General features: G+C 27.7%; 1 protein-coding gene across 1 annotated transcript in view; it reads left to right on the top strand.

Moving 5' to 3' along the window:
* Positions 1-460: 460 nt before the first annotated feature.
* The window catches only part of LOC100212510 (succinate--CoA ligase [ADP/GDP-forming] subunit alpha, mitochondrial), a 29,123-nt gene continuing 3,871 nt past the window's right edge, over positions 461-25,712 (top strand). Inside the window, exons 1-7 of the mRNA XM_065792271.1 lie at positions 461-602; positions 9,862-9,971; positions 20,765-20,881; positions 22,472-22,615; positions 22,968-23,036; positions 23,164-23,221; positions 23,774-23,857. Coding sequence (XP_065648343.1) covers positions 572-602; positions 9,862-9,971; positions 20,765-20,881; positions 22,472-22,615; positions 22,968-23,036; positions 23,164-23,221; positions 23,774-23,857 — 613 coding nt within the window. The 5' untranslated portion in view covers positions 461-571. The remainder of the gene's footprint in view (positions 603-9,861; positions 9,972-20,764; positions 20,882-22,471; positions 22,616-22,967; positions 23,037-23,163; positions 23,222-23,773; positions 23,858-25,712) is intronic.

Raw genomic sequence — 25,712 nt, forward strand, 5'->3', positions numbered from 1 at the left:
ACTAATTAAAGTTTAACCAGTGCAATTGAAAGTTCAAAGTTCAACAGTTGCAAACGAAAACCATTTCAATTTTACACACGTTATACCCCGGTTGACTCTATATATTCTTATGTTGGGAAAAGTATATTAGTTTCTGATAATTTTTTAATGATATCTGCCTTAAAAAAACTACATTATATAAAATGGGGTATTTTATATAATGCTTTTATGGCAGTCATCATTCAAAAGTTATTAGGAATTGAGACTCCTAATAACTTTTGAATGCCAAAAATAATCAAAAGTTATTAGGAACTCAATTCCTAATAACTTCAACCAACGTCAAAAATACTTTATAATCAACAAAAATAAAATAAAAATAACGTATTAAAATAAAAATAATAAAAGTGAATAGTAAAAAAATGTTAACGAATGTACTTGTGACATTCTTAAACTAAAAAATAATAACATCCGTTGACAAAACTTGACGCATTTGAAACCGGCAACCGTTTGTGTTTACAAATATAACAGGAATATTTCACCGAGCGTTTTGCTACTATTTAAAACCTTTAGGTCTTCTCTGTGATAGTGTTAGATGACTACTTTAGGATTTTCTAAAAGAGCAGGTAGTTTTAGTATTGAATCCGTGATTTCTATTTTTTTATTTTCGTTTTTACAGCATATCTCTGACAACGATTAGATAAGTATGCTATTGATTCCAAAAAATAAAAAATCATTTTTATACTCTTCAGAAGTAGTGACACCTATATTTTTTATTATTTATTTAAGTTTTACAGCATAAGTTTGTTGTATCTCACTATTCCAGTTAAAATTATTTTTTCTAATGATGAATTTAAAGTGCTTCTGTTTTCTAATGCTGTTTAGACTGTAACTGTTAACAATTTAGCATTTACTTTTTAAAGAATTTTATTATAGAATATCATGATATATTATTTGTATCACTTTTTACACATTGTTGTTCTTCGAAACAAGTATTGTTATTGTTGTGTAATTTTCTAAATGCTTTTCTTGTAGTTTTAATGTTATTATTGTTTTTACAATTGTTACTGTTGTTGTTGAACAATGTGTAGTCCACCAGTGATGCACATCTTTTATAGCAATACCTGAAAGTATACTTAATGCACATTGTTCACTTTGTTTCAATGTTTAGAATTAAAATTCATATAAAAACAGGAATTAACTTTGTCAATGCATATATTTCTCTTAGTGGAATCACCTGTAAACTGCAGGGTGATATGAGTATAACATTTATCATTGTTGTAGCCTCGATTTGTACCCAAACTCTAAGTAACTCTAATATACTGTAATAGTAACTGTGTACTATAAAGACTGCCAGGTTGACCTTCTACCCATCTCTAATTTTTTTTTCATACCAAGGTAAATGCTGCCTAAATATGTTATTTTTTTGTATTGCAGAAATCTTAAGTAGATCAGACATACTATAAAAGTTGTGTTTCTTTTACCCTATTTACCCTTTAAAGTGTCAAAGATTCCCCTTTTAAAGTTATAATAACTTCTTAAAAAAGTTTTTAAAGCACTATCTTTCATTATTACCCTTAAAGTAATAGTTACATCTACTACAATTCTAAACTTAAAGTGATTTAAACTTCTAATAAACCAAAGGTCTATAAAATAATAATAAAAAAGAAAAGAATAATATAAGTACATAACTGCAAACATAAGTACAACTTGGTATATATTATAATATTTACATCCTATATACACAAAAAGTGTTCATAGTTTACTACAATCTGTATGCTCAATCCTTTGTTTATATCCAGACCAATTTAGTTTAAAGGTAACATAAACAGTCTGTTCAACCAAAATTCTGGTCAAAAAGAATTAAATTTTACTATATGCACTTTCCAATCATAACTTAAGGCTCTGCATTTAAATGTATTTTTGCATACTGCTGTAGGTCAGAAAACAATAACTGAAGAAATATTGCTGCCTAACTCTTGTCCAAATTTTCACTCTTTAACCTACAATATTTTTTTGTTCACTCTAGTCTAAATTCTTTTTTGAGTCAATAAATAATAGATATTAAATTAGTTTAAGATAATAACTCATCAGTAAACTCTCTAAAATATTTACTTTTCCTAGAAGATTTGTCATTGGCATCAAAGTTTATTTCATGATAACCTTAAAGTAAGATATAAGTATAGTGTTTTAGAAGTAGTCTACCATGTAGTGTTGCAAATGCCCATTAGAAGATGTAATTCTGGTAGTGATATTAAGTGCTAAATTTTATCTTTATGATTTTTATTAAAATAAACAAGTCAATTTAAAAATGTGACTAATCACATTTTTAAAATCTTTCATCCACAATCATCCCATTTTCAAGAAGTAACTTGTACCTATGAAACACTTCTTAATTCCACTGTCAATGTATACATTGTGTAAATGAGTATTAGTCTTATTAAAGACATTTACAGTTCTTTAAAAAATCCTTGATTTCCATCAATTAATACAGATACCATACTGGAGTGAGGATCCTTTTCTTATACTAAGTATAAGTTCATAGATGAATAAATACTTTTATCTCTTGTTACAGTTTCATCATTCCAAGTTTAATTGTATTGTTTATTTTATATTTAAATTCAATTTATTGTTGTAATGATGTCATCATGCAAACTACATTGTTTTTAACAACAGTAGGTGATCTCGGATTTATATGCAGACTTGATATCAATTTTATGTTTGATTTTTTGTTGATTGCAGTAAAGAAGTTAATTTTATCACTGCACAGTAGGCCAGAGATTAGCAAAAAGTTAAATCAAAGGTCATATACTGAGTTTTAGTCATTTGCAAATCAAAAAAAGAATTAATCTATCCTTGTGGAATTTTAAAATTTTCCCCTATAATTACCTATATTTTAATGATTGTTTCAAAAAGAGGGGTTTTCACTTTTTCAGTAGATTTTTTTACACCAATGAAAACCTTTTCAGTACTAGATGTTTGCAGTACAACAGAATGAAATCAACTTAAAAGCATAATTAAGTACTTTAATTAATATTTGGTAAAAAGATTATATGCATCAACTTCCATCCCTGGTTGCTGCAAGGTTGTCTTCCCCCTATTAGATAAATTCTTTAGTATGAAAATTAGGAATTTTTATATTTTACATGTTTGTAGCTTTTGAGTTTTTGAAAATTATTTAATAAAATTTGAAACCTGTTGATGAATTTGAATTTAGTATAAGATAGTAATATATAAAACACAATTAGTATTAAAAAAAATTGTTTAACTAATTATTAAAAAAATTTTCAATAATTATTTAAGAAATTCCAATTTTTATGAATTTTTAGTGCCAATCAGAGCGGTCAAAGCTCAATTTCCATGTTAGAAATGGATTCCCTAACCCCAAAAACCTATAATTAGATGTATATTATAAATTATCAAGTATATTATATTATAGCAAGATGTATATTATACATAATATATATTATAATAATGTGACTATAATCAGATGTTTTTTATGTTTTGCTAACTTTTTTTTGTTATGTAACAATTTTAAGTAAATTTGACGTTTTTTTTTCTGTTTAAGAAAAGACCGCTCTCCAATTCTTTGTAACAATTTTAACTAAACTATTCAGGACAACTACTATAAAAAAAATGAAAAAAAAAGTGAGCAACATCAGTATTTTTATAATTAAACTCACCCCAGTAAAGTTTAAATAAAGGTTAGAATTGTAGTTAATGAAATAGTTAAACAATAGTTGTTATGACAACTATTGTTTAAGACACCTGAAGAAGTAAATTGACTTTTAAATTAATATACACTTATTAACCTTAAAAAAAAAAATTTTCATTAAAAGTTTATAAATAAATATTTGATAATTATTAATGTACTAATCGTGTATTTAATATTTATCCATTTGCAAAGAGAAAAGTAGCAACATAAATTTTCCTTTAGAGAAGTTTGTGTTTTAACATAAGTCGAATAATATCACGAAGTTAAGTACTGTCTAATTCTTGACCTGTCTAATTCGAAAATATATATTTTATAAAAAGTTCCTTTTTTTTAAATTTATTTATAAAATAATCATTTGACTTAAATAAGTTATGGTATCGCTTTAAACCTGGCAGTTATTTTTGAAAACAGTGTTAGGCAAGACAAAGTTAAAATTTATTTACATTTTTATTTTGTGCTGATATTTTTTATTTTCAGTTTATTATGTTTAAATATTTTAATTTTGTCAAATTGGCATCTTTAAGAATTAGTACTTTTCTTTTTTCTTTTTTTTTTTTAAATTTTGTTTACATTCATTTATTTAAACAATAAATGGAAAAGAGTAAGACAAAATTTAATAAAATAAGTTTACAATGTTAGGAAGTCCAATATTTCAAAAATATTCAAGAAAAACAAGTAATAACAACAGCAACAAAAAAGTAAATAAGTAAATATCAAATAAAATATATAGATAATAATCAAGTTGTAATAGTAATAATAGTCTATTTAATAGTTATAATAGACTTGCACAGTAAAAACAAAAGTTGTAGGTTGTATGCATCAGGAAAACATGAAGATTGGTTCATGAAGAGTTCCAAAGGATTGAAGTGTGGGGAAAGACGAAAAACTAAACAAATAAAAGTTTTTAGAGCATGCAGGGACAGATACAGTAAAATGTTGTAACTTTGCCTAATTATGATTCCGTGTGAAAACATCCAGGGCATCCAACCCTTAGTCTCAGATTTTGCTAATTTTTACACCACCCTAAAGATTTTTATAAATTATGAACATCCCCAAAATTTCATCATCTAATTATAAACGGTTTCAAAGATATAACTATTTAAACTTTGCCATGAACCAACAAAAATCTGTCGTTTAAAAAAATGGTTTTGGTCTTTGTTTCTGTTCTGTGTGTAATGGAAAGCTGAAAGTATGTACACTTACATATTTTGAGGCAAGGAATCCAATAAAACAACTTAATAAATTTTAAAATAACACCTACAATTCTAACCTTTATTAAAACTTTACTGGGGTGAGTTTAATTATAAAAATACTGATGTTGCTCACTTTTTTTATCATTTTTTTTTATAGTAGTTGTCCTGAATAGTTTAGTTAAAATTGTTACAAAGAATTGGAGAGCGGTCTTTTCTTAAACAGAAAAAAAAACGTCAAATTTACTTAAAATTGTTACTTATAAAAAAAAAATTATGAAAAATCAAAGAAAAAAAAGGTTAATTCTTAGGTGCTTAATACTCTAAAGTTGATAATTGTTAATTTTTGTGAAATTTTCCCACCTACCCTGAAATTATTATAAACCATACTGCAATAGTGGCAAGTGTTATTGCTAATTCAGGAAGTAATATTTCTAGTTTTGTACTTTTTTAATTGTATTTAGAGTTGTAGAAGAAGTTGTAACTAAAGGAGAAAAAATGATTATAAAATATACTGTTTGGTCACTTGCACTTAAAATTTAGCATAATGAACTTCATGTTTTTGTCCAGATGTAATAAATGAGGGAAGATAAAAAAGGAAGGGAGGCGAAAGAATGTATAAATAAACAGGAGGGTATGAAATTTTGTTAAAATCTTTGATTGGTGTAAAAATCAACAAAATCTGAGATGTAGGGACTACAAAAAAATTGGATGTTTTCACATGAAACAAGTCAAACGAAATTGAGATTTGCTTGTTACTAGATATGATAGCTCCTTTGAGCAGTGATTATGATAGCATTTATAGAAAAGAGAAAAAAAAACTTTATGAAAATGGAAAAGAGGCTCAAGCTTGGCAAACTAGCAGGTCCAACTAGGTTTACAATACATTTTTGGAACTTGTCTAAAAAAGAAAGAGCATCATTAGAAGAACCAGCCCAGATATGGTACTGTTAATACTCTAATATTTTACAGCTGTTGATGGAATCAATCACTTCGATAGCTGCCACACAGTTCAGGAAATCTTATTACTAGCCAGCCTCAGAACCATTAAGGGTTATTCCATATCAAATCACCTAGTTTTTCAAAAGTTCCCCAGGGTACCATCTCAGATTTGCTTTAAACTTTGACCACACACAGACTTTATGAAAAAAATACAATCCAGAAAATTTCAGCTTGATTGACCAATTTGTTCAAAAGTTATGATTGAATTAAAAATGACCAAAATCCGAAAAATTTGTGTATCAGGAGCTTACAGCAGTTTTTTTCGATTTTTGACAAACCATAACTTTTTAAATAAAGATGGTGATCACCTGAAATTTTATATGGTGTTAGTTTTTCACCCAAATAATCCATTATTGCAGTTGTTTTTGACTGATATTTTACAGCTTTTGAGTTATTGTGCCTTAAAGTTGCTAAATATTGCAACGTTATAAGTATTTTTTCGAACTTTAACGTGTCACAGTTTAATACTTACTTACAGAAAGTGGATTTTTCTGTTACCTTTGTGTACTTAGGGTCACCACTTGTTAGAATAATCAAAATTATGCATTAAAAATTAATTTAGTGCATGCAGCAGCCTATTAAAAAATCACTTTTTTTTTAAATTATGATAAGTTACATTGAATTTGCTGGCATAGAAAGTAGCGTAAACAGTTTAAATAAATTATGAAACTTTTTAATGTTGAGGTTCTATATATAGACAATCACCAAAAAAAATTTAAAGACCTATACTCTATCTAATGACATGGTTGTAGCCTTTTGAGAGTGATGATATTTTTAAAAAGAGAACAAAAAAATACCACTTACCACATTCAAAATTTATACCTCAAATTTTATACAAACTATACTGTAAAAAAGTGCATTCAAAGAGTAAGATAATCAGTTAAAAGAAAAAGTATCTATACATGAGACTAATTAGCTTATCTCTGATTTATATAACTCATAATACTGTCATAGTTATAACTACCAAGAATATAGTCATGAGCACTTATACTTTTAATCAATGGAACACTTATTTGAAATATTATCTTGTTAAATGGAACCCAACACTGACTTGATTGTGCATTGTTTGTCCATTTTAAATTTAATTTGTTTCTATATATGAATTTTACATTAACATTTGGTTTTCAATACAAATATCAACCATAAGCCCTATGTACCATTCTTCATCGTAAAAGAATGCAATATATTTACCAGGTTGAAAATTTGAAGGATTTTTTTAAATCAAATTAACATCATTTAACACGAGTATCATAGACAGTATCACTAGAGATTCTTCGTAAAAACAATTTCTCTCCATCTGGTATAAAACAGTGATAGCTTCTTGTTCCCGGAACTGTGCGCATTCCTTCATATTGTTACTGAAGATTAAGAGTTGTTTCGTGGTTATTGATATCATCACTTGAAAGATAAAATATGTTAACACCTTTGATGTTTTTTTGAGCCCATGTAAACAGATCTTGTGGTGTGAGAATCTGATTTGTAATTGCTGCTTGTAGACTAGCTTTTGCTGCTTCTCTTTTTATAGTACCTCCTATTCCATCACATGGACTTTTGCCATGTGATGTAGCAAAAAAGTGATGCTCAGCATTTATTTGGTGATCTATAATGTGATAAATTAAGTTTATTAGACACTTGTAGTTTTTATACTGTGACGCAGCACCATCACTGAAGTATTTAACTTTATTCACTGTGGGTAGTTTGATTTTGACCATAGGGAGCAGCTTTGTGAATATATTGACCATAGGGAGCACCTTAAATGTGAATGCTATTGTTTATTAAACAATAGCATTCACATTTAAGGTGATATTTTTCATCTTTGTAATAAACAGCAAATGGGTGTAAGATAGCTTGATCAGCTTGTCAGTAAAACCCTTGTATAGCATCTTGTACAAGAAAACTATAGTTTTCTCCAAAATCCATCAGAATAATGCAGGTATATTGGTCTAATGTTTGTTTTGCCTCTGATAAGTAGGAAGACAGTGCTTCTTTGATAAAGTGGTGGTGACAAAGGTCATACAAAGTTTCACTTAAAGTTTCAATAAATTCACTAATGCTTGTTTGGACTGTAATAAGTGCAGTTTGGTCAGTTGACACCCATTTTTTATATGTGATCTGATCATCAAAATCAAAATCATTCTTTTCAAACACATTTATAAGTAAGTCTTCAAATTTATTTTACCAGGGCAATTGGAACATAGATGAAACATGCAGTTTTAACTATCTATATTACAAACACATATTTTCATTAAATCTTTGTAATATATTATATGGCTGTTAGGAAGAGCAGAGCACATCAACTTAGCATTTTGATGGTAAGAACATACACAAACTGAGTGGCTTCCACTACTATCAACAGTAAGGCACCACTTTGGCCTTAGTTCACAGAACTTGCTGAATCCAACTTTGTGTTCAGGGTATAACTTCTTAAATTCCAGATGAAGTTCTTTTAAACAAACTAATATTAAGCATTTTTGTTTATGAACTTTAACATTATTTATACGCACAGAAACAAAGTCTTTTTTTCCTGGACATTTTCTAGTGTATCTTTTAGTTTTATGCTTCCAATCTTTCTACAATAATACATTTTGTACACACAACATTTCTCTGTCATTTTTCACTATTTTTTTATTTTTATTACTAATCTAAAAAGTTTAAAAAAGACATAAACATATTAAATCTCAAAGAAACTAACAAATATCAGACACTGATTATGACACTGATTATGTCATTATTATTAGTAGTACAAATTAAGACATGTCATTAAAAACAAAACTGAATATATTCATTCACAGATAAATAAAAAATATACTACTGTCATCCCTATGACTAATTATTAGACTATGACCTAAGGCTAGCTCATAGTCTAATAACATTCTCCTTTTGAAAATATCATCACTCTCAAAAGACTACAATCATTACATAAAATAGAGTATAGGTCTTTAAATTTTTTTTGGTGATTATCTATATATAGAACCTCAACATTAAAAAGTTTCATAATTTATTTAAACTGTTTTTCAAAAGTCAATGTAATTTATCATAATTTAAAAAAAAAGTGATTTTTTAATAGGCTGCAGCATGTGCTAAATTAATTTTTAATGCATAATTTTGATTATTCTAACAAGTGGTGACCCTAAGTACACAAAGGTAACAGAAAAATCCACTTTCTGTAAGTAAGTATTAAACTGTGACACGTTAAAGTTCGAAAAAATACTTATAATGTTGCAATATTTAGCAACTTTAAGGCACAATAACTCAAAAGCTGTAAAATATCAGTCAAAAACAACTGCAATAATGGATTATTTGGGTGAAAAACTAACACCATACAAAATTTCAGGTGATCACCATCTTTATTTAAAAAGTTATGGTTTGTCAAAAATCGAAAAAAACTGCTGTAAGCTCCTGATACACAAATTTTTCGGATTTTGGTCATTTTTAATTCAATCATAACTTTTGAACAAATTGGTCAATCAAGCTGAAATTTTCTGGATTGTTTTTTTTTCATAAGATCTATGTGTGGTCAAAATTTAAAGCAAATCTGAGGTGGTACCCTGGGAGCCTTTAGGTGATTTGATATGGAATAACCCTTAAACTGAATTTTATGATGTAACATCAATAAGTGATAACATTAAGAATTGCATAGCTATGATCAAGAAGAAGTAAAAACCTACAACAGAAACATGTTACATGTTACAGAAAACAATGTAACACAAGTTTATATCTGCGTTAGCCTAATATACTCTTTTTTTTTTCTAAAATAGAGTATATTAGGCTGAGGCAGATTTTTAAAAAAATAAAGTATATTAGGCTGATGCTAAATATACTCTATTTTTTCTGAAATTTTTAATATTGAAATATTTTCTAAGTTTATATTTGTAATATTTAAATATTTTATTTGTATATTGAAATTGCATTGAAATTTGTAATATTGAAATATTTTATAAAATTTCAATGATCTCAATATGTTTATCAATATTTTAGCCTTCTCTATAAAGACACTATCAAGAGGGGTTAGTTATGAAGCAACAAGACCGAATTTATCTATTAACAAAAACACAAAGGTTATCTGCCAAGGATTTACAGGAAAGCAAGTTTGTGTTTTTTTGTTATTATAATTAAAGTTAGTTATTTATGATCATGGTTTTGTTTAAGATTTTTTTTTTATTGAGAATAGTTAAGCAAATACAACAATTGTAGAACAACTTAGGTTTCAAGCAATTTTTTCACAATCTTTTCTAACAAAAACTTGTTTGGACTAAAATTAACGAGATATAAACATTAGTTGATAATAATTATTTCAATCTCTGTATTTCGGTTTTTGCATCAGTAATTATTTTTTGCATTAGTAATTATTTATGTTTCAGCAGATGATTTAATTGGCTGTGCGTCAAGCAATTTTTAACAATTTATACCTGAATGCAGTTTCTTAAAATGCATATTTCATTGCAGTTGTAAAACCTTAGTTTAAATTAGTCTTGCAAAGTGTAGGTATTGAATTTTGCAAGAAGTGAGATTCAGATGTAAAGTTGTTTTGAAAGAAATTTTGCTATTGAATGACCCTAAGTCTTTGTATGAAATAAATTGAAATGATTTGATGGTGAAGTTGATTTTTTTAATTTTCTTCTTATGATATTTATTATCTAAATTATAGGAGAAAAAACAGATTCTAACAGTAGACCGCAAAAGATTGTGGTGATAAATGGTTTTTTTTGTTGAAAATTTTTTGGTACTATATTTATAATTTAAATGAATAAATTTATTGGCTCAATATATAATGCAACTTTGACTTGTTTTATAATGCTCTATATATAGACTATATAATGCACATTAAAGTATTTGTAGCCCCAAGCAATAAGCTCTGCAATTGCCTTATCTCTAGTTTCAAGCCTTAAATTGTAATAAAAGGTTTTTTAATTGGTTTAAGTTAGGTTGCTATTGAGTTGCTGTTGCATCTAGATGTACATTTTTATATCATTTACATTTGCATCATCTGGATATATATCTATAAAATGAAAAAAGGATACAAGATTGATCAACAGTAGTAATTGTTTTTTGTAGAGTACTTTTTACAAAACAGTATCAACATGATACTGTTTTGTAAAAAGATGAGTATAGCTGTTATATAAACAATTCATTTTGGTTACAAGGTTTTCTGTCTTTGAGTTTAGCATCTAACCACAGATTGTCAATCGGGTTAAGATCAGCTCATTGTACTGGCCACTCAAAAGTAGGTGTTCCAGCATTTTGTATATGCAAGCCTTTACTGGAAGTGCGTGCTGTTGCACAACTTGTTAATCCAAGCTTAAAGTAATTTTTTAGACAACTTGACCACGTTTTTATATAGTAGGCATTTTAAGAATTTGTAGCAAAACAAAGTTATAAGAAACTAGAGAGAATAAAACACCAATACATGAAGAAAGAAAATGAAGACTATATGAAATAGAAAATCTAAATAAAATGAGCTAAAAAAATTGAGTATTAAAAATATATATATATAAAAAAATATATATATTGTCAAAAAGATAATATACCTAAATATTTAACTGTTTTTGTTTTCTTATTTTCCACTACCAAAATTGTTATTTTCCTCTACCAAAGTTGATACAAGTCTAGGAAACAAGCTGATAAGATGATAACAAAAATAAAATTATTTTTTGATATATAATTTGCTTGCGACTTTTTTCAGTCAGTATATTTAGGAAACACTTTATTATTTGCGCTAGAAACATCAACAATTTTTAAATTTGTTTTTCAAATATTTTTACTAAACTTTACTGTTTTTATCAATGCACAGGAAATGAGAAGACTTGTTGTTATTTATTAGTTAAAAAAAGATTTTTTTTTAGGCAAGTTTTTCATGTAAAAAAATAAAAAGTCATTAATTACTTAAATAAAAAGTCATTATTTAATACTTACATTTAAATATAAAATATTTAGTTGTTTTCACTACCTCCATTGAAATAGTCTGCACTTTTGTTGGATTATCCAAGTTGTGCATTTAAACCCGGATAGTTTATTTCCTGATGAACTATTGTTATTGATGATGCTCCAAAAGCATGTGGGCTAATGCATTGTTAATTTACTTAACTTTTTAACAAAATTTTCAGGAACCTGTTGAAAAATTTTTTTTTAAGTTTTAAATGTATGTTTTTCAAACAAAGCAATTGAACCCGTCATTTTAGGGCTTAAGTCCATTTATTCTTCATTTTTAGGTCTACTAATTTCAAATTTTTCGTTTACCACAGCTATAAGATTTTCATACTCTATTGGTGTTTAAATACAGTCATTTTTTCGAATATGTTGCTTTGCTGTTCCAAACATTCTATTGTTTGGCAAGAATGAGTGAACTCTTTTTGGTATGTAATATTGTATCTCATTTATATTGCTACCTAGTTCAGCTACCAGTGATAAAAGTATGCGGACCATGGCATGTTTTGGCCTGCACAACCATCAGAAAATAGGTGCAGTTCTTTGGCTTTGTTGACAATATTTTTTAAAATATAATCCAGTACAAAGGTGCGTACTTTGTTGGGACCTTTGCTAGCAACTCCTTCGTAATATTAATAAAATACTGATTTACCAGTTTTAAAATCATATATGCAAAACTCATACAGCCATAGTTGACACAGGTAAAATATTTCCTGGACAGGGATGTGTGGAAGTGGCAAATTTTGCATAAAATCAAATGCAATCCCATACACATTTGGATTATTTTTGCACTTAGTTACAACTTCCTGTATTTTTTTGTAAAATTTGTTTGCATGTTTTTCGTGGATCTCAATATTTGCTTGATAGATTCTTTTTGCGTTGTCATTAACATGTGGGTTTTTTAGTTTAATTTTTAACTCTTCACACAGTCCACAAACGTCAACTTGGTTTCTACCAAAGGATAAACTAAAATTTTCTTGGAAATATTTAAGGTAAAACTTATATTTAACAGGATGATCTGGATATTTTTGTTTTTATAATGTGTGCATAATTTTCACATTGAGTTTTTCATCCAAATAATAACAGGTGATGCGGAAGTTATCGGACAAAATAAAAACATCAATAACTTATAATATTTATAAATAAAAAAACAAACTACTATTATATTTTTTTAAAATAAAGCATTTATCTTTTAATAAAAATATATTATTTTTTATATGAAAAAACACCACCATCTGCAATTGATCTCAATTTTGCTCTGATGCCTTTCATATACGACTGTAAAAAGTTTAAATCAATTTCTTGTAGTTTTAGTTTAATGCGATCAATCAAAACTTGCTCTGTTGAAGCTTGCCAATCTCCCTCGTAAACCTTCTGTGCCAAATGTCCCCAAAAATTTTCAATTGGTTGTGCTTGAGGCACATTTGGGGGATTGGATTCTTTATCAACGTAATAGACATATTGGTCCATCCAATTTAGAGAATCTTTAGAATAATGAGAACTTGCTAAAGCTGGCCAAAATAAATAGTTAAAGTCTCCATGATACTTGTGAATAAATGGAAGAAGTCATTTTTCTAAACATTCATTAATATAGGTTGATGAATTGATCACTACATCCTTGGAAGTGCGAAACAATGGCTCGGATATACCACGGTCAGATATGGCTATCCACATTAATAATTTTTTTTTGGAAATTACTCTTTTCCTATAAAACAAACACTTTCTGGGCATGTCTTTTTGTTGTTTGTTTTGTATCCAGAATTTCCAGGCATGTTCTTCCCTGCAAAACAAAAGTATTTTTTGTCATCGATGACTAGAAGCAATTTTGTGTTATAGAGTTGGTTAACTAGTTTCCTGCTTCTTTTCTTTGCCTTTATTTGTTGTTCTATAGTGTATTTTGGAATCTTTTCACGTTTTCTATATTTAATATTCATTTTTTTTAACTGATGACCAATTGTTGATTGATTTACACCAAATTTAATACCTATTTTTCTCTGACTGACCCCTTTCAGATTGTTGACAAGTCTCATTAATTCGGCTTTCTTTTCTCTAGTCCAGGATGTCGGATGACCAGGGTGCTTTCTATCAGAAAACGATTGAACAGTTTCAAGTCTTTTTAGGTTATCATATATTGTACTTCGAGCAAATCCTTCCTTTTCAAAATGATTTACGATTTTTTTTTTTTTAATATTAGGTTTATTTACAAAAAACGTTTTTAGTCGCTTTTGAAAAGATTCTCGTTCAGCTGCATTTAACCTCATTTTAAATAATTGTGTTTCAAATAATAAAACTTATATAATTTAGAGAATGTTTATGCATAAAACCACAAAAACTAATTATTATGCTCAAATAATGAAATTAGGATTTGTGCGATAACTTCCGCATCACCCAATAAGATGTACATATTTAACAGGAAATGATTCGATATGCTCACATACTTTTGTTAATGTAACACCAGGTAATGTGTAGCAATGTGATCCCTGGGATTTACCTCTTATCTATAGACTGCTCTTTTTTTTAAGCAAATACATAAGTATCTAACTTGTTTCATAGAAATTTCATGCATACTGCAAAAGCTTTCTTGCATACTTTTTTTCTCACACCTTCTATGTTAGTGTGATAAATAAAGGAAAATTCTTTTTCTTAGGTTCTTCAAATCTAAACCCTCTTTTCTCTATTCCCTTCTTTTAAATCAATGACTGCAAGTATGTGTCTTGGGCATTTTTACTATCAAGTTTATTAACAAACTGAGTTGTACTTTTCATAACATCTTCAGATACAAGTTACATACATTTTAAGCTAAATCTGTAAAGAGAGCGAATACAGTATATATTATATATTATAGAACAAAAAACTAACCTGCAAGAAGCACCCGTCTGTCTTGGTGCCACATCATTTCCTTTGTGGTTTTTATAAGCATCTCCAGCAATTTTGGCTTTTTTTATTTTATTCGTGTTTGTAACTTTCACTGTTCCAGACACTCTTTTTCTAGTTGTATATGCATTTTCAGCAAGCTCACCAAGTGAGATTACGTCACTACAATTGCGCTTCGTTTCACTTGAAAAAGGTATAAGTTCGGAAATAGTGCTATTTTTTACAGACTTTTATTTTTATTTTCATTTAAAGTTGATTTGTGGTATATGAAAGTCTCCTTCAAAGTAAATATGTAAAACACTTTAATTTAAAAAATGGCATTATAAAGTGAAATTCGTAAAAAGCGTGACTTGTGCCCTTTTCGAAATGACGGGTTCAATTGTTATGTTCATTATCTCTTGTAATTCATATTAACATTGGAAATTTGGCAATATAAAAAAATTATTCTCAGACATGCATCAAATGCGGTAAATACATATATAAAAGAAACCATGTTATTCTTTCATTTAATTTATAATAACAATTTATTTTCTGATTTTTCTATTATATAAATATTGAGAAAAAATGTCAAGTATAGCAAAAATATTTTTAAAACAAAAAGACGTCAAAACAAATAAACATAACAAAAAAAATTAACAAAATTTTTCTTAGTTCTAGCATGCATAGCAAATTAGTTTTTTAATTATACAGACTAATAAAAATCGTGAATAAATTGCATAAACTTTCAATTGTTGTTAAATTTTTATAAAAGATGTTTTTTTTCATCAATTTGTATCAAATTTGGTAGCTAAAAACAATCACTTTTAAAAAAAGAATTTAAAGTTGTATAAAATTTTATATAAAATAAAATCATCTTCCTTTATCATTCATCATTCAAATCATTTTCAAATCATTCTTTTTTTAATTGTTAAATTTTCTAGCTTATTTAATTAAAACTTGATATTTCATTACAAATTTGTTTCCTTTTTTTAGGATTGTTTTTTTTTCTCAGTAGATAAGTTTAGCTTTTTGTCACGAAAAATTTAAACACTTTATAAGTTAAAAAGTGTGAACTCCTGTGGTCAGTGTGTCTAAAAAATTACTTTAAACATGAATAAACAAGGCGTGCAACCACACGCTTCTGGGAAAGGCTTATATTTGACCCAAAGCAAACAGTAAGAAAAAAAAATATATTATATATATTTTTTTCTTACTGTTTGCTTTGGGTCATGATGAAATATATAGTTTCCATCCTGTAATAGATGTGTTGTACTTGGTTTTAATTGGTGAACTAAAATATGGGCACTTTTGGTAATCAATGATTCCATCAACTCTGTACAGGTTGGCATCCCAAGCCATAATTTGTGATTTTGGATTGTTTTTTTATGATTTCAGATTGCTTTAATATTTTTACCTTTAAATATTTTGACAAAAATTTCCAAAATGAATCAAAACTGATTATAACTCTGCAATTCACCGCGTTGGTTTGACAAGGTTCTAACCGATCTGTGAATATTTTTGAGTAAATCGATGTCAAATCTTATGTTCTTATCATAAAAATTTATTAGTATCAATTGATAATATCTTTCACTGATGATAACATAATCATTTGCCTTTAGTTTTTTAATCATTTGTAACTAAGAAATGTTTCATTCTTCATTGAAAAATAAACACCCCCAAAATGTAGTTAGAACCTTGTCATAGTGAAAGAGTTGAATTTTTATTATGATAAGGTTTTAACTGCGGTTATAACGATAGTTTGAAACAATTTAGCTTCTTTTGAAATTTGTGATAGAAATAGTTGACTACTTTTAAATTTTTGTAACTGAAACTAAATTATAATAAAGACTATATTATTTAACATGATTCTACTGTTATATTATATTTAATAACCATTATATTATGGCTTAACAGCTTTTCATCACATCCTGTTATTTTGTAGGTGATGAACCATTGGTTAGTAATCTCGGTCCTTAAGAGGCACAAAATAAAGTACAGCCTTAAATTGTGCAAGTTTAAATCTTTGGTTTAACATTCATAACTCTACTTTCATTTAAAATTTTGAAAATTGTTTAAGTATAATCATATCTTTTAAAACCACAGAAATCAGTTGTGGTTTCATGTATAATAAAAAAGTAACTTTTAAAATTTTATGAGCTTACGGGATTAGTTTATATATTTGAACTATTTAACTGTAAAGCTTAACAAAAAAAATATAAAGTAAAGATTAGCCTTTATAATACATTTTTAATATGGCTTTAAAATAAGGTAAATTTTTTAAGATGTAAAAAGTTGATAGCTGCAAACAATGATAATACTCATTTGAGAGACATAATGAAAATAGACTACCCCAAGATTTTCAATATAACTATGGTACATTAAGTGCTACATCATCAGTTAATGATGTTGGGAAACCATGTTGCTCTTTTGAAAAAGCTTGTAACAGATTTAAAAAAAAAAGCTTAACAATGTTAATTGTATTTTATTTAGCCATAAATTTAGTAAATAATTATGTAATTAAAGTTAATGGTACCAGAAATTAGTAGTTTTAATATACTTATTATAATTATTATAATTAAATTTAATATAGCATTTAATACTAACTAATTTTATTAACCTTGTCTAACGCAACACCAACAATTTTCAGTTGTGCATGTAAATTTATTGTTTCTCTCTGCATTGACAGATTGTCACTTAGACTTCCTATTGAAGGATCAATGGATTTCATATGCTCATCTCTAATGTCAACGTACAGTGAATGATTAAAAATGTATGTCTGTAGACAATCTAGATGGGAGTTCCAGCGAGTATCATTGGATAGCTGTGGGATCAGTCCACTTTTTTCAAACAACCATCCCTATAATACAGTTGTTTAAGAAAATTTAACAAAGAAATATTAGAAATATTTTTGTTAAAATAAAGCTAGGATCTCTTTTGCCATAACTATTATTTAAGCCTATATCATTAACACAGCTGTTTTATTTCATAGTATTGTATAACAGAATATGATCAAAAAGTTAACAATCTGGAATTTAGTACATTGGTATGGTTGGTGATGATTTAAAAAATATTTATGAATTGCTACAATATGCTTTAATATAAATTTCGGAGAGACATCCTTTTCAACCAAATTTAAAAAATAAGGAGAGCAACCATATGTTGTCAACTTAAGGGCTTCAGACTGCAGAAGTTTTCTCATTTTAGACATTTTATTTTCATTTTCAGTACGTACTGCAAATGCCTAAATATATATATCAGGCCATGTTAAAAAGTGTTACGCAGCTCGCATTTTGCCTGCAAAAAGGCGTTTTGTCTACGCGTTCAGCAATTGTAAACTAATAGTTTTTTTGTTAAAGAAACAGTTTGTTAAATAATTTTTTTGTTGTTGGTAAAAATTAGTTTTAACAACCTTAAGCGATTTTTATGTAAGCGATTTTGGTTAAGCTACTTTTTATCATTTAACAACTTTTAAATTATACTATAAGCGGTAACATAAAAGAAGTAATTGATTTTAAAATACCACAACTTATAAATGACGCTTATATAAAAATATTTGTTACAAAAATTTGAATGACAATTATGTTTGATACAAGCGCTTTCTAAATAAAAGTAGAAATAATAATTTAAATAGTTTTTTACATTAGTATGTATTTACTAATGAAAAAACTCAAATTTGCAATTTTATTTTTATTTTTTCTTTGCTTGAAGCAAAGATCATAAAAGCATAATTTATTTCTGAGAAAAAATATGGTTCATTTTTAAACTAATTTAATAACAATATATAATTTTATTCTGGTCAAAAAATGTATATAGTTTAATTTAGATTTAAAAAATATATAATTTAACTTTGATTTAAAAAAATATGTTTAAGTTGATTAAAATTAAAGTTAATGCTTGGGTTTAACTGTCAAATCTATTTAAAAATATTACTAAATATTGTTCAATTTTAAAATTGTATTTGTTCTTAAAAAAAAATCAACTTGTTTTTATGGCAATTGTTTTTTTGGTTTTCTTTCCTAAACATTTTATTTTTGTACTCAAAACTAAATTTTAAATAAACAGCTGCATCAAAAGTTTGCGCAAAACTAAGTTAAACTTTTTTTTTTTATAACGCTAAGTTGAATCGCAATGATTTTTTTTTTTGATAAACGATATATTCAGCGATGTTATTTTAATAATAAAATAATAAACTTTAAAAAAATGAAGTAAATAAATTAACGTAATTTTTTTATTTGTTACTCACTAATTGTTTTTAAATAAAAAATCAGTTTTTTAAAATAAAAAATGCAAGTTAAAGCACAGCAATTATTTTTTAATAAACGGTATATTCATTCAGTGATGTAATTTTAATAATAATATAATGAACTTTAAATAAATAAAATAAATAAATTAACGTAATTTTTTTGTTTGTTACTCTCTAATTTTTTTCAAATAAAAAATCATTTGTAGTTGCAAAGTGACTATTAGAAATTTAAGTAATAATAATTTTAAAAACTCAAAAATTTAACATAGTTTAATTCAGTTATGCAAATGTTGAGAAAAGAATGAAATTTGTTAATACTAAACAATTATAAAAATGCAATATTGAATTTAATTATTTAATATTTAAAAAAAAAAGGAAGAAAAAAATATTCCTTTATAGTAATAATAAAAAAGCTGTTAAATAACATTTAACTTGTTTTGTGGTAATTAATATTATTGCAGTAATTTAAAAAAGTTAATGTCTTTAAAAAATTAAAAAGTGAAGAGAATTTTATGACGTCAAATATCGTGTTAAGTCGATACATTAAGCATTTTTTATTTAAAACAAGGCTTGGGGTTTATTTCCATTATGGATACTATAAAAATTATCAAGACGCTTATTTAAAGTTTTATAAAGTTTGTTAAATAATTTTTAGTATTAGCAACTATTTATAAACTAAAATTTATAATAAAATAATACAAAGTGATTCTTTGGACATATAAAGGGTTTTAGTAAAAAAAAGATCGAAATAATTTTGTCCACCATATGTCTAATATCCGTCCCACTGTGCAATGTTAGAAAAAGGAACTAATTTGTAGTTAAATAGCTTTGCTGTTATACAATAATCCTTTAAGTCTAGTGGTTTTATTTGAATAACATATTAATAATGATAAGGATTTTTTTTCCGTTACTTGTTTGTGGGCCCTTATCAATCTAAGTGGACTATAAAAATCAGCTATCCTGGTAAGTTTTTTAGTTTAAATAAATAAATGAATAAAAAATAAAAGAATAAAAAATATAATAAAACTAAAAAGTTGAATTATGCGCATGATCCACTTTCTGGACACATAAATGACTAGGAAGTAAGTATTTTGTAGTAACAAATGTTTATAGTAACATTAATGATTATAAAGTAAGTATTTTGTAATGTAATACAATATTTGATATTATACTGTTCCAATGTTGAGGGACGCAGCAGTCAGACCAAGTAACTAAGTTGCTCATGTTGCTTTTTCTCTGCAACAACATCCAATATCTTGCAAAAAGCACTAGAAAAATGCTTGCCGGTAATGTCCACTATTGATTCAGTCCATAATGCTCAGTATTGTTGTTAGGTTCTATAATATGCTGCCAAGTTAACCACACTTCGCTTTCTCATAAAAAATAGTTTCATTTCCAACATTACTATCTTAATTTACAGTACTATTAAAAATCTTTTTAAATCATTTTAAAAATCTTTTTTGTTTATAACACAGCCTGCTTTTTAACATTGCTAATAAACATTTTATTACAAATTGTTCAGTTTTTTTAATATTGCTAATGTATATGGTTTAGTAAATTAAAATTATATTATTTTATTCATTAAAATTATATTATTTTGTTCATTGTTATATTCAAAGTTCATTAACTTACCGTTAGAGATAAGTGATGGGTATGACTGACTGTTGGGGGCTAGACACTGTTAAACGTCCTTAAATTGACTAACAGTTAAGAATATGCGCGGCAAAATGTACTTATATTGATTAACAGTAAAAAACCTTGTCAAACCAACGCAAGGAATTGCTGACATTTGAAATATTTTTAACATACCTGTACCATTGTTGTTGTTTTTTTTGGTGATTTTGATTAAATATTTTTAAGGGTACATTTCACTGTCAACAAGCTATAAGTTATGGAACCAAAATAGTTGGCGGTGTTTCGCCTAACAAAGGCGGAAGTGTTCATCTTGGAAGACCAGTCTTCAATAGTGTTAAAGAGGTAATATTTTGTTCATGTTATGTTACCTATTAATAATGTCTGCTATTTATTTTGGCTAATATTAAATAAGCTAAAATATAAGTTTATTTTTTAAGTTGCTATTGTTTCTATTTTGTTGTTATTATTTCTATACTTGTCGTTATTGTTTCTATCCTTGTTGCTATTGTTTTTATCCTTGTCACTATTATTTCTAGCAAAAATTTGAACATAAGTCTTTTGAAATTGAGTAAAAAAATTTTATGATAAAGCAAGAGTTAAAGAAAACTGGTACATATAACAGCCTACTCAGTATTTTGGTTTTTATCTAATCTGCTTAGAAGTACTCAGATGACAAAATTATGATTATGAAAACTGATTAGTCTTTAAATGTGCAGGATGTTAAGTGCCAGATCAATATGTTTTCGAAGAAATGAAAATGTCAGAAAAAAAGTGTTTTAGAATTTTTCTACACAGATTTTTGTACATATTTTTCAGCTTGGTATTATTATATATGTTTTTAAAAATTAGTAGTATAGTAAAAAAAAATTAAAAGAAAGTAAAAGAGCACATCTATCTAGTTTGAATTTGATTGCAAAAAAAATAAAAATTTCAAAAGCTTAAGTAAAAATTAAACTTGATTATTTTCAAGAAATGTGAGATGATTGTAATTTTGTACTTACGGCCCATATATTACGTACGCAAAAATATCCAGATTTGGACTCCTCCACCCTGTTGCACCTCGTACATTGTTATATTCTTCCTGCCCCCTCCTTCCCATGTGTACTTACGTTTAGTGGTCTTACCTTCCCCTTTCCCAACTTCTCCTCATCCATATAAGTTTCATATGCTCAGTGGTCTAACCCCCTTCCCCAAAATCCATTCAGGTACGCGAATGTGATCACTTTTTTTTTTGCGCTGTTCAACCTTTATAACCTTAACAGGCCATGAATGTGAAAGGCGTTCACCTTTTATTAATTGACATGTGAACGCGAACTGCCACATCAATTCATCAACACCTTTGAGTTTGCATACATACATTTGTTGGGACACCCCTCATCCCTTGGTGTGTACGTAATATATGGATGGCCCCTTATGCTGTTTAAATTTTGTACTCATTTTATTTGAAACTTGTTTTATTTTCTATACACTTAATATTGTTTACAACACTTACTACAACTAGCAACAACTTTGTATGCTAATAACACCTCACCTAGAAGCAACAACCACGCCTAGTCTATAAGATCAATCCCATCTTGTTTACCAACCACAGCTTGTGTATTTCTGAGTCGTTTTCAGTACAAGTTGGTACTAGATACAGGTTGTCTAGACATGTAGGCATAGTTGTGTTATCTTTTTGGTTTGAATTATTTATCGGAATAGTTCAAATAAACCAATATCTATTGAAACTTTTTTATTTAAACACTTGTTTTTGAAATAAAAATTTTAATATTAATTTTAAGTAGTTGTGTCACAGTGTTTAGATCAGTTGTGTCACAGTGTTATGATCAGTTTAGAAGAGGTTTGGGGTTTAATGATAATATTTAAATGTTCAACTTTATATGTATGCATTTTAAATTTGGTTTAAACAAATTAAAAGCCTCCTTATATTAGGCTAAAGAAAACACAAAATGTGATGCTAGCGTTATATATGTACCACCACCTGGAGCAGCTGCTGCAATTATAGAAGCAATAGAAGCAGAAGTTGGATTAATTGTTTGCATAACAGAAGGAATTCCTCAGCAAGATATGGTCAAAGTAAGTGGTTAAAGAATTTCTCACTAATTTTCATTTGTATATTTTATATATTTGTATTTTAGTATATATTTATTTAATGTTGTTCAACCCTCGGAATTAGGGTCGACATTCAACAATGCTGACTTAACTGCTGACCTTTAAGTGTTTGAGGTCGGCAAAAAGTTGCCGACCTCGTTTCTTTGTTTTATAGTAAGACCTTACATATGTTACATATTTTTTCTGTTGACCTGATTTTTCCTAATTCCGAGGGTTGGTTGTTAGGGTAAAAAATTTTTCTTATTATTGCAACTTTAATTAAGATGTTTCATTAATGTCTATAAATTTTTCAACTATGACTTTAAATATTTGAAAGGTCAAGCATGTCCTTGAACGCCAAAGTGTTAGTAGGCTGTTAGGTCCAAACTGCCCTGGAATCATTAAGGTATTCTTTACAACTTTAATTCAGCTGTTTTATTAGTAAGCCTAGTTAAATAATTTGACTTAATTAGTAAGCTTTGTATCAAGTTTATTTATATAAATTTTATTATAAAAATACTGTATCATATTAGCCTGGAGAATGTAAAATTGGAATTATGCCTGGACATATCCACAAACCTGGTTGCATTGGTAAAAAAGTATTTTTATTTTATGTTTAAAGATCTTTATGTAAATGAGTGCTTAGCCGGTTTAATGAATACATGTAAATACTTATCTAAATATCTTACTTTTGTGGCTGTATTTAATTTGTAACTAAATTTGAATTTACATTAAATAAAGTATGTGGCTGTTTATGTATACTGAATGTATTTTTTATTTTTTGTGCATACACCAACTCGTTTTATTCGGGAGAGCATGCAGGCAGTATAAATACATCAAGTAAATGGTTTGGGTTGGCATTAAGGTTGCCATTAAGAAACCTTTAGTTGATGTATTTACTCTCATTGCATCTTCTCCCTATTATAGTTAGTTGGCCTATGTACATGCAATGCATGTTTTCCTTATTAAAATCAGTCAATATACATACAAAAAATAAAAATTGTATGTATAAATAGCCAATTGTGTATATATAAAATATATATAAATAGCCATATTCTTAATTTATTGTTAATTTTATATATATATATATATATATATATATATATATATATTTATTTGTATTCATTTTAATTGAATAATAAGGTATTGTGTCCAGATCTGGAACATTAACATATGAAGCAGTTCATCAAACAAGTACTGTTGGACTTGGTCAATCTCTTTGTGTTGGTAAGGAAGTATTTTCTAATTTAAAGAATTTAAAAGGCTTGAGAATTGTTGTAAACTTTGAAATTCTGTGTTATAAATTATTTTTTTTCTTGTGTCATTAATTTTTTCTATATTTTTAAAAATTTTTAAAAATCTATTTAAACTTTGTTTCTAATCAAAAGCAACAAAAGCAAAGTAAATTTCACTTTCCTGCATTTAACTACACTCGAGTCCTGAATACAAGGGAGCGTGGGAATAAACGGGTGGGTGGGAATTTTAGTTCAGATCTAATAAACGGGGGGGGGGGGGTAGATGTATAATAAATTGGGTAGATGTTTCTGCATTACTTAAGAGTTTTCCTAATTCATCAATGAAGACAGCATCTTTTCCTAAATTATTATTGCCTCAACATTAATCACCTAATAAAATGTTGGATGAGCTAACAGTATTTAAATTAACTCGATTGTTTTCATCTTGATTTTCTATAGTACCTGTTTCCACATTTGTATTGTTTTCCTTGTCTGTCTGATGCTCCTCATCGTGTTGATTTATAAATAATTTTTCACCTTCACAATCTAATAATTCATCTCCCTCATCTAACGGCTCTGTTTCACAAGTTTTGTATCCTTGCTTCCGTTTCACTCCTATTGGAGGTGTTATTAGCCCCTGGAGATCTTTCAAGTTTGGGCTTGGGATAAGCATCAGGTTTTATGAAATACTTGAAGTTTTTCTCCCACTAAGGCAAAAACTCTTTCCGAAACAAAATAATCCTCGCTTCCGTCCAAAGCATTGGTTACCCACAGTGCCTTAAATCGACTAGTAGTATCAATCTCAAACGAATTCCAACTTTCTAGCAGCATTTGCATCATTTGATTCCTGGATGGCATTGGAATTTTTTTGGGGTTAAGTCTTTTTTAAAGTTAATTTAGGTTAACTGCTCCATCATAAGGTTTTTTTCCAACTCTCAGTATTTAACTTTTAAAGGCCTGTGGAAATCTATATCGTTAATTTGGGCATCCCCTGTAATACTACCACCTATTCCAACGTAAATATAGCCTTTCTTCAGTAAGGCAACTTTGATTTCTGGCATTATGTGCACACTGTAGTCCTCTAGCACATAAATCCCGTAATTTTGATGTGTAAAAATATTGTGCCTATTTGGTAAATTAGCTATTGTACTGAGCATATGTTCCAATCGAAAGGAACCTTTAGGTGCCCATTGAAACTTTACATCTTGAGGAGGATTAAGTTTTACCCGAACACCTTTGCCTTTAAACACAAATTCTGGTTTAAGTGAGACTTTAGGGTCACTGCAAACTTGAGTATAAACAGTAATTCGTTCTCTTGAAAGAGAATAATTTTCTTTGACGTATGTGTCCAAATCAGTAAAGTTCAAGGTCTTTTGGCTAGAACTTTCATTGTGGAGTGGCATTTAAGGGTTTCACAGATGTCTACAAACCACGCAATGAAAAGTTGTCTGACATCTGGGATGGTTAATTTTCGTCCTCCACCTGCTTGGCAATACTTTGATTTGCTTGGAGGAGCAGTTACAGCATCTTCATCTGTCTTGACTTGGTTTAGACATCTTTTCCCAAGTTTTAGGGCTTTTTTTAAGCTTTGCAAATCTATGGTTTTGATTATAGGTTTTAAACCAAAAAAAGAATTAAAAAAGAGTAAAACCAAAGCTTTGGTGAGAAATAAACTAAAAGTTCATTTTTAGCAAATCAAGATTTCTTAAGTCAACGATTTTTAAAGCCAGTTTACACTAAAAGTTTTTGTTCTTATCGGTGACTGAAATTATTTTCTAATGTTATGGCCGATTTTCACTTAATTTTTTTTTTTTGGTTTTGAGATATAAATTTTGACTTGTTGATAA

Source organism: Hydra vulgaris, chromosome 03 (genome assembly GCF_038396675.1).
Source record: "Hydra vulgaris chromosome 03, alternate assembly HydraT2T_AEP".
Taxonomy (NCBI): domain Eukaryota; kingdom Metazoa; phylum Cnidaria; class Hydrozoa; order Anthoathecata; family Hydridae; genus Hydra; species Hydra vulgaris.